Below are 10,120 nucleotides of genomic sequence, written 5' to 3' on the forward strand. Positions count from 1 at the left end.
TCTGGCTAGAATTCCATTAGATTTGTTTTCCAAAATTAAAAAAACCTGATTATAAAGAATTAAAATCTTTATTCAGAATGGCAGGTCCTACTGGAAAAGAAGATATGTTTCAGTAGTGCACTATATTTAACATTGAATTAATAAATGTATTTTAGCCCTTTTCCTTCACTTCAACTCTTTAAAAACTTCCTCCATATAAAGGAAAACTACTAAACTGAAAATAAATTCCATAAAGAAATCTTGTCCTTACATTGTCCTGGTGATTCATTTTAAAAGCATATTGTTCTGTGGAAGACTTAGTTTTGCCTACTTCTCATAAACCCTTTCTTTATTTTTCTGTTTTTAAAAGGTCAATTTTGTCCTGGTTTTCCAACAATTGGGATGTCTCCTTGTGGAAATATAAGGCTCATGTTACGATTAAGCAAGAATAGGCTATCAAAGCTTAGTCTTCAGTTAGAATAGCGAAGTGGCTTTGGTGTAGTAGGTTCATTTCAGCCTTGTAATCATGTCATAAAACAAAGGAATGGAAACCTGTTGAAATGTTGGTACATTGCCAAGTTCATAATGATTTTTTTCCATTTCTATTTTAATCCAATTTTTGTTGGAAACAATCACTAGTTTGATACAGTAAAGTCTACAATGCCTCAAAAGCCTTCCTCAGAAGGTGATAAGAAGATGATAAGAAATTTAAATTTTAATGTGAGAAGAGGTGAAATGAATTAATGCATGGGGAGCATCTGATACACTTTATTTCTTTATTTTAGTTAATTTTAATTCAGTTTAAATGTATTCTTGGTTACATGTTTTTTAAAGCTTTATATGTCATAACAATTGAGATGGTGGGGTGTATGTTAAAGAGAGAAAAAATAAATAGAATTTTAAAAAATCTATATCTTTAACAGTGTAACTACTAATTGAGGGAGTTAAATAACAATGTCCTTGTTTTATTAGATAGAAGAGTTTCGCGGACTGAGGAATCATATTAAAGGAGCAGAGCTCCTAGAAGGTTGCGATGGAAATTTAGGAGATAATTTCAGACCAACACAGCCACTTAATGACAGAGTCATAAGGGCTGCTTTCCAGTAGCAGAGACAAATAATTAAAAAAAGAAAAAGAAATGAAGTCAAAATATAGGTAAGTGAAAAATGAAAATACTGACTTGTATAAAATATGACTTCTGTGCTAACTTCAGCATAATTTCCTCTAAAGACATATTCATTCCTTTTGGAGAAGTGGAAAAGTATAATATCTGTACATTGTGTTTTGACCATATTTTCAATATGATATGAACTCATTTTTAAAGTCAGAGAATCACAGAGCTGAAAGAGGACATTTATACCTTAAATCTAATCTTGCACTCTGCAAAAAGTCTTCATATAAGATTCCCTGGCAAATAACAATTCAGCCTTTTATTTTAGCATATCCAATGAAAAAGGAGCTCATCCCCTTTTTGACTATTTGTTTCCATTTTTGTCAATAAATTGTTCTTACTATTACAATTTTTTCCCTAATATTCCTATTTTCTAATATTTTTTCCAATATTAGGAAATATTTCTTAATATTTTCCTTTCATTTAAATCCATTATTCTGTGTTCTGTACTCTGGAATGGCAGAAAATAAGCCTTGACCTTTGTCAGATGCATTTGAGAATGATGTCATGTTTCTGCCAATAATCTTCTCTTCTCAAATTTGTAATTATTGTTGTTGATAAATTTTAGGACAGGTCCTTATAATGTAACTTATACAGATAGTTCTTGATTTAAAACCATCACTTAACAACTGCTGTGTTCCCTTAACAACCATGGATTCGCTTAACAGCTATGCTGATATATCCTAATTAAAAAAAAGTAAAATCAAATCTGGTCACATGCGTACCTTGACTTTTGATTGCAATGACTTAAAACAAGAAATCTACTCCCAATTGTGGTCATAAATTGAGAACTACTTGTAACTAAAAACCTAAAAGTAATGAATTTTATCATTTAACAGGATCACATAGCATTTTAACTATCTAAGGGTTTTAAGGTTTGGAGAAATAAAACAATCCTTATAGCATGCGTAGCTGAAAGTTAGGAGGCTAAGACAATTGTTTTATGATGGCAGGGCTATCAGCTAAATGAATTGCCCTGTGCCCAATTTTATGATGGGCCAAGCAGAAGAATCTCAAATTGCAATGATAATAATTAGTTTATAAAATGCTAGTCTTATAAATGTTATCGTAATTCATATAATTTTTACTCTCATAATGGACAGAATAAAGGGGATGGCTGAACTATTAAATTTTACAAGATCCCTTTCTTTAATCTTGTTTCTTCAGCAGTTCTGGGTGCAAGAAGATGAGATAGTAGATCTCCATTGTTGCACCATTTTTAAAATTCTGTGCAAAGCAGCTTCAGGATTGCTGGAAATGCATTGGGAGCACAATACTGAGAAAGATGAAAAGTAATGTTTTCCCCACTGCACCTTTAAAAAAATTAAATTCTCTCAGTTGTTGCTCTTTGTTTTATTAGGGAACAAATGTTTCTCAATGTTTCCCCTAATGAGGAAAATAGTGCTGGAAATCGTGGAAAACTGCCACTTAGAAAAATTTGAAGGAAAAGTTTTAAATCTTTTATTCTGGCAAAGTGTCCGTTCAATATGAGATGTTCAATAGTTGATTTTGAAATAAATGATAACGCTGATTTTGGATCTCCAACATATCATTTAGCTTGTTTTTGTCTGAGAAGAAATGAAGGCTACATTTTAGCTGCAATTTTTAAAATAACTTGCAATTTTAGAAGCTTATAATAGACCTGAATATGGAATATATTAATATTCATGGAAGGCGATATTCAGTTAGAATTGTAGAATATAAATGTCAAGTTTTTCATATTATTTTCTCCCACACTGGTTCAAACATTTAACCTTATATCAAGTTGTATTTAGTGATTTTGCATTATTTTGTGTTTTGGATGCACATCACAAACATGCTAGACAAAATTACAGAGTAATGGAGGTTTCTGCAGTATTTGACTGTATCCATGGTTGCAAATTAATCTAAGAATTCATTAGGATATCACACTAAGCTATAACAAAGCAGTAAAGCTGGTGCATGACATTCAGATCATGCTCTTTGCTTACTTTCATAGAGGTAGCTAACCACAAATGGATTTCCTTCTGTAGCTTGCTAACTCTATTGCACAGACTGTGAACTTTGGCTTGTTCAAATAGGAATTTTAATTACACAATGAACACAATGAAAAATATATTAACTATGATATACTATGTTCTTTTTCATCTCCCAGACCCTTGATTCTGATCTAAGCCAGTTGATCTTGTCTGAAGATTTTGTGGTCCTTGGACTTGCCTAAAAGCTATTAAAAAGAGTCACCCTAGAATTCTTTTTGAATAATGGATCACATTGCTGGATACTGAACTGAATTTTTCTAGCAAGGAATATGATTCCCCTTTGAACTGACATATTGACTTAATATGACTTGCTTCAGTAGAGATGGCTGAAGATGTAATGTGGAGCCATTCATCAATTACACAGCGCAAAGATATAATCTTGAAGACTGTTTCTTTTTATCTAAAGGCTAACAATAGTTTTGAGACTACATTGTCGTTTAAGAGCTTATATAATTTTAGGTTTATGTTGGATTAAAGATCTGTGATATTGCACAAGGTTTGGTGGAGCTTTTTTTAATAATCTTCATTCTCATTTTACTATTTGCTTGTTGGCATCTATAGTTTTCCAACTGCTTCAAGTCAATTCCAATACTCTCCATTAATTGAACGTATATTCACTTGGTGTAGGACTGCTTGTAACTGAGTGTAGTATATGTGCACATTAATGTTATTAACTGAATTTAATGGCTTCCTATAAAGGAGAAGTGATTGAATCTATTTCTGTTATGAGCCCTTTTATGTTCTGTCCTAGAAGCAAAGCACAAAGCAGTGAAACACAAGATAATTTGATGTATCCAGTGACAAATAGCAGTGGAATGACTTCATCCTGGAAGCTTGTGTATGTCACGTTGTCACAAATTGTCACATAAAGACGTGATGTGAGAAAAATATTTTGTTAGTTTGTTAGTAATTGATGGTTGTAGAATCTGTTGTGTTAAGTCACTCGTTCTTAAAACACTTCAAAGTGTTTTAATACTTAATTCCTTTTCTACCCTCCACCCAAAATAAGATATGTAGGACACTCATATTTATGTTGTGATATGTGGTATGGATAAAAGATGAAAAGGGATACTTCAAAGGACTTAAATTTACAGAGTATCTTCTTTTAAATATGTATGTATTTTCATGCTTGTATCATTCTGACACCATATAAATTATTCACAGTAATAATTTATCACAATAAAACAGAGAGTATTTTGGAGATTGTAGTTACTGAACATGCACTTACACATGACTGTTTGATATATCTTATGAAAGAAAGCATACCCATGAAGAATTTATGAGAAAGAATGAAATATTCAATTATTTTATTTTTGTTTTCTGGATGTAACATAGCTCCTTCTTCTTTAAATACTGCCCTGAAAAAAAAGACCACTAATTTAGCCAAGGGATTTATTCTTTAAGAAAACAATAAAAAGTTAAACTCAGAAACTTCTTGAATAAAGAAGAATTGAGATTAATCTAGGGATCCTGATTAATGTAAAGATTGTCAGAGGAACTGAAAATCTTGTCCAGTAAAGAAACAAACCTGGAAAATAGAACTAAAGATGCAAGAGAGCAGGATGGGGAGAAAAATTTCCAGAAATAAATTTGCAATTATTCCTGATTTAACAACAGCAATAGAAACTTCGATTTCCATTGCTAAGCAATGCGTTCATAATGTGTGACATCATAAGACTGCATTGCTTAGTGATGGCAATTCTGACAGTTCCTATTGCTATTGTTAAATGAGAATCATGGGTGGTGAAATGACAAGACTGAGTGGCTCACAATCTGTCTAGAAGGTGGCTAAGTGGTTGGTGTGGTGCATTGCGAGCATGGTCATATGAGGTGTGGCTGTTGCCAAGTTTGGAAAGGCACCCAGGTGATTGCTATGGCACAACAGAAGGGGAGAGGAACTGTTGCCTGAGACAGGATTGTGCACAGCTGGCTCACACTTTATAGCTGGGCTCCACAGAAGAAAAAACAATGAGTGGTACTGACTTACAGGAGTGAATTATGACCATTGACTTTGCTTGTAGGAAACTGGCAGGGAAGATTGCAAACAATGATCAGGTGACCACAGGACACTGCAACTGTTGTGTGAGCCAGTTGTCAGAAGCCCAAATTGTGATCACTTGACCAGAACTTTGAGGACCAGTCATAAGTACCATATGTTCTGCACCATCATAACTTTCATTGGTTGCTGAATGAGTGGTTATTAATTGAAGCATAATTGAAAAAAAGTCACTGTGTAGAATTGCAATGTGTTGAGACATTAAATGGAAAGAAATGGAAACTTCTGCAGTGAAGTGTGTTGGTATAACTGAATAAACATTCCCTCTATTGTATTTTATTTGCTATTTGTTTGGGGAAGAATTTTGAAGCAACTTCTGAAAAACTTCTAGTCTTCTCTTACAAGTGACATTTTTTATATACTGATTCTATGGAGCAGAATAATGGGACAAATTAGTATCAATATCAGTATATGTACAAAAGTGGGGAACTTAATTATGCTGCCAGGATTTTCATCATGGATAGTTGTGGACTTCAACTCCCAGAATTCCCCAGCCAGCATGGAGTTCAGAATCAGAATAGAGCTGCAAGGGACCTTGGAAGTCTTCTAATCCAGCCTCCTGCTAAAGCAGGAGATCCTATACCATTTCAGACCAGTGACTGTCCAGTCTCTTCTTAAAAACCTACAGTGATGATGTATCCACAACGCGGGTGTCCAACATGCAATGACATATTATCACATGACGTATCACAACTTTTTTCCCCTTCACTAAACTGGGAGTGGTCTGGTCTGTGAGATTGACACCCCTGAACCACATCTGAAGGCAAGCAGTTAACCAGGCACTGGTTAAATGTCCTTACTGTTAGGAAGTGTCTCCTCAATTCCAGATTGCTTCTCTTTTATTATTTTCCATCCGTCGTTTCTTGTCCTGCCCTCTGGTATTTTGGAAAATAAATTAATCCCCTCCTCTTTGTGGCAGCCTCTCAAATACTGGAATACTGCTATCATGTCCTCCCAGTCCTTCATTTCTCTAGACTAGCCAAGCCCAAATCCTGCAATGGTTCTTCATATATTTTTGTCTCCAGGCCTTTGATGACCTTAGTTGCTCTTCCTTGCACTTTTTCCATGTCTCAATATCTTTTTTATAATGTGATGACCAAAACTGGATGCAATATTCCAGGTGTAGTCTTACTAAGGCTTTACAAAGCAGTACTAATACTGCTTTAAAAGTTGAAATTCAGTTATGACTTGAAGTCCAGATCTTTTAAAGTTGTGACGTTTGAAAAAACAGTGCCTTAGACTGTAAGGTAAAGTTAATGAATATTTGAATGCTGTTTTACATTTTTACATACAGCCTAGTAGAACTGCATGGGGCTATCTTAAAGTTGATTTAATTTGAAAGAGTTTCAATTGGATTACCTCTATAAAACCAACCTTCATATTATTTCAAGGATTTAAATAAATTCTGAAGAATTGAAGAAGCTTTTTAGATGAGAAGCGAAAACGTTTCAAAGAAAACAACAAGAAAGTCCAGTTGCCTTTTGGAAAAAGCTCCTTTGGGTGAACTTATATACTAGTTTGCTCTCTGTCAAATATCCTTTATTTTGTACTGATATATAGATTATTTTTTTCCAACTATCTCATAATTATGTTATTCCTCAGATTTGATGATAGATTTTAGTTACAGCCTTCACATGTTATTCTTCTGTTGCTTGCCATGTATCTGCAGAATCTATCTATTACTGTAGCTTTTTGACTTGGCACTAACTGGAATGCTGATCTAACTTTATATTTTAGTATCAGAAATTCTTGAAAAAGGGAATGTCTTTTTAAGGTAGCTTAGATATTAATACTTCTACCATACAGAATGTCAGCATACACCTTCCCTCTTTCTTAGATACTCTTTTGATCAATTATTATCTGTCTACTGCTGTTCTTTTACATACCAATTCAAGATTGGAGGCTCTTTCTGAGTTCAGAGATCTTTGGAAGGCTTTCCTTGTTTTTTCCTGTCTCTTAATTTTTGATGCCTTTACACATGCCATTGTAATTTACGACAGCTCTCTGAAATTCTTTGTTAAGTTCCTTCACTAGATCTTTGTCTTTCTTGGCCTTGGGTTTCTCTTCTAGGCAATTTCCATCATTTATTCTTGGTCTTTGGCATTCTCTTTTCAAATTCTTCATTAACAGCTTCTTTGATTTCTTTCTGATTTTCTTCTAGTTCTCAATTGATAAGGTTCAGGAATTCCAAGTGTTCTTGGTATTTTTCTTGAAAGTGGTGGGTATAAGATGAAGACTATATCATATCCAATTCTAATGTAGCTAACCATGTAATTATTCTAAGCCTCATCAAATGAAACAGTGTATAATTTAAAAATTGTCAGATATGAACTAAAGAAGCAAGTTTACTGGAATAAGAATACAAAAAAGCCAATATGATTTCAAGTATAAAAGCAATATATTGTTAACCTGATGCAATCATATAACTAAAAAAGAAAATGTAACTACTCCCTAAAGTGTTATTTTTATATGTTAATACAATCAGATATTAATTTTTAACAAATGATTAAAGGAACATACATTGATGTAATAATTTCTAAATCAGCCCAAAAAAAATTGTATTACTTCATTTTCTATATATCTACACTACTTTTAATAAAATTCATTTTTGTTCGATACTTTACAGACAAGTTTCATTTCTTTAATACTGGGAATATATTTCTTACATCACTCCAGCTCAGTTTCATTTAGTTTTATTTAGGAAGGAGTACTCAGCTTGAACAAGTATATAATGTTTAAATACAATTATGGACTAATTAGCTACTCAATCACTCTTACATCACACCAGGGACTGGCAAGAAATAATGGAGCTATTGTACACAAGTATATAAGAGAGCTGTGTTAATTAGTTTAGTGCTAATTGAGGCCGAGAAAGTATATGCTTGTCCTAAGAGATTTTAGCAAAAGCCATTATAATTGTAATGGTGCAGCTTAACTTTTTATATCTTGACATGGAACTTGCACAATAGGCCATGTTCTAAATTAAGTGATATATTTCTGTTTTCTTGTAAGTACTTAGTTAATATTTTCTCAGAACTTTGTTCAGTGATCTCTGGCATTAAAGTTCTTCTACAATCAATAGTAAAATAATGTGCCGTTTACTCACATTAAAAAGTGATGATTTAAAAAGCACAATAATATAAGTGAGCAGAAATGTGCAGAATAGGAATTATTACAGAAACTCAGTCCTATCTAGAAGATACAAAAGACAAATATCATCCCATCCAACTACAGCCGTGGCCAAACCAACAATGAAAACATGTGTTTTGTCTAATGACAATGAAGTCTTTATAAAGCCTTAATAAAATGTGTGCAGTGTTTTGCTTCACTGGACTATATTCATTTCACCAAATTGAAATCTGGTGAGACTGAAAAATTAGTAATTTGATCTAGAAACCAAATCTTTCATGATAGAGAGAAATGCACCTGTGAGTTTTTTGGTCTTTTGCAGGAATTGTTTACCCCACTTCCTAATAGTCCAAGCTTTAATTTAAAAACTGTTTTGAAAATGGCTGTCCTGAAGAGTTACTGCCAAAGGGTGTATTTCCATTTTAGAAAATGTTCTTTAGCCTAATGGTAACCTCACTTCATGTGGGTATGTGTCAGAGAGGAAAATAAGTTGGTGCTCTTTGCAGATTTCCTTACCACACTCATCCTATTTGCCCTCTTGCTATCATCTCTGTCAATCTTCTCATTCAGTTCATATGAATCACCTTTATCTGAGTAAATCTTCTTAGATATGTACACAATTTCTCTGCTGCATGCCACCACTCTGTTGCAAATGTTTTTATTCATTCAATTTCACTGTGTTATTGTTCTTCATCCTAACTTTTTGTCCATACTCTACTTCTTTCTGTATGTGTTGTTTCATCCTTCTTCATCCTCATCCCACCTCCTCTGCACTTACTTTCCTCTCTGTATCAGCCATAGAAATTAGTGGTTGTCCAGAGCCGGTCATAGAATTGGAAGAGGGGGACAACCATTCTTTGAACCACATTGTGCTCCTGGGTATTGATTTCATGGGACTGCCATTGATGGCAACTGGAAATTTAGAATTAAGCCCAACTGATTGTTTCCAGTAACAATAGACTATGGAATATTTTTAGGGCTGAAATAAAACTGATCAATAGTTTGTTATGATAAAAATTTGGTATTCAAAGAGAAAAAATAAATACAAGAAAAAATACTAGGATCACATTCAATTTTCAGTTACAGAAGTGACTTAATGATATTAAAATTAAGACAGCCATTCTACAGACCAACTGCATTCCTATGAATATTTGTTTGCATATCAATAAAAACATAAAGTATTTTGTATGTTTTATTGGTGTGTGTATACAGAATTTCTTATTCCACATATAGTCCCCTTAAGCAAAAACAGTACAAGGAAAAATAATTATTGTTAAAACAGATTGATGTAATCTATAAAGTATTAAGTTGACCTAGGAAGTTGCTGAGGAAATCTGGGTGACAATATATTAAAGTTTGAGGAATGTGGAGACCTGATGACTCAGTATTATTACACAAACTAAACTAATAATCCCAAATGGAAATCTTGCACAATATTTCACAGGCACAGAACTCACTTTTCTAATTTTTTATAAAAGATTTCAGTGATATGTACATTTCTATAACATTTCTATATCCCATTCAAAATGTAGTCTTTTTACTTTTCTGTCCTTCAAAATGGAGACTTGAGATTGCACTTGAAAGATGGTCTAGAATAAAAATCACTAGCTGAAGAAGAAATTTTGTAAATTCCCAAATGAAAAGGTTTTGCTACAAAAGTCAGGAATACATGATCATACGAATTCTACCTTATTTCCATCTGTAGATTTTCTTCTGACTTACACTGTTGTGAGAAAGGACCATCAGATCTGCCCTGCCACAGAAGAA

At 33.3% G+C, this 10,120-nt stretch overlaps 1 protein-coding gene across 3 annotated transcripts in view; it reads left to right on the forward strand.

Moving 5' to 3' along the window:
• CA8 (carbonic anhydrase 8 (inactive)) overlaps positions 1 to 7,814 on the forward strand; it is a 68,895-nt gene extending 61,081 nt beyond the window's left edge. Inside the window, exons 8-9 of one of the 3 annotated variants that reach the window (XM_087707033.1) lie at positions 952 to 1,134; positions 3,285 to 7,814. In XM_087707033.1, the coding sequence (XP_087563159.1) occupies positions 952 to 1,086 (135 nt within the window). In that variant the 3' untranslated portion in view covers positions 1,087 to 1,134; positions 3,285 to 7,814. The remainder of the gene's footprint in view (positions 1 to 951; positions 1,135 to 3,284) is intronic. The other 2 variants (XM_087707031.1, XM_087707032.1) reach the window with 2 other exon arrangements.
• The last annotated feature ends 2,306 nt before the right edge of the window (positions 7,815 to 10,120 follow it).

This window comes from Thamnophis sirtalis, unplaced genomic scaffold (assembly GCF_051295495.1).
Source record: "Thamnophis sirtalis isolate CommonGarterSnake01/CBP01778 unplaced genomic scaffold, rThaSir2_p1.2 scaffold_2, whole genome shotgun sequence".
In the NCBI taxonomy this organism is placed as follows: domain Eukaryota; kingdom Metazoa; phylum Chordata; class Lepidosauria; order Squamata; family Natricidae; genus Thamnophis; species Thamnophis sirtalis.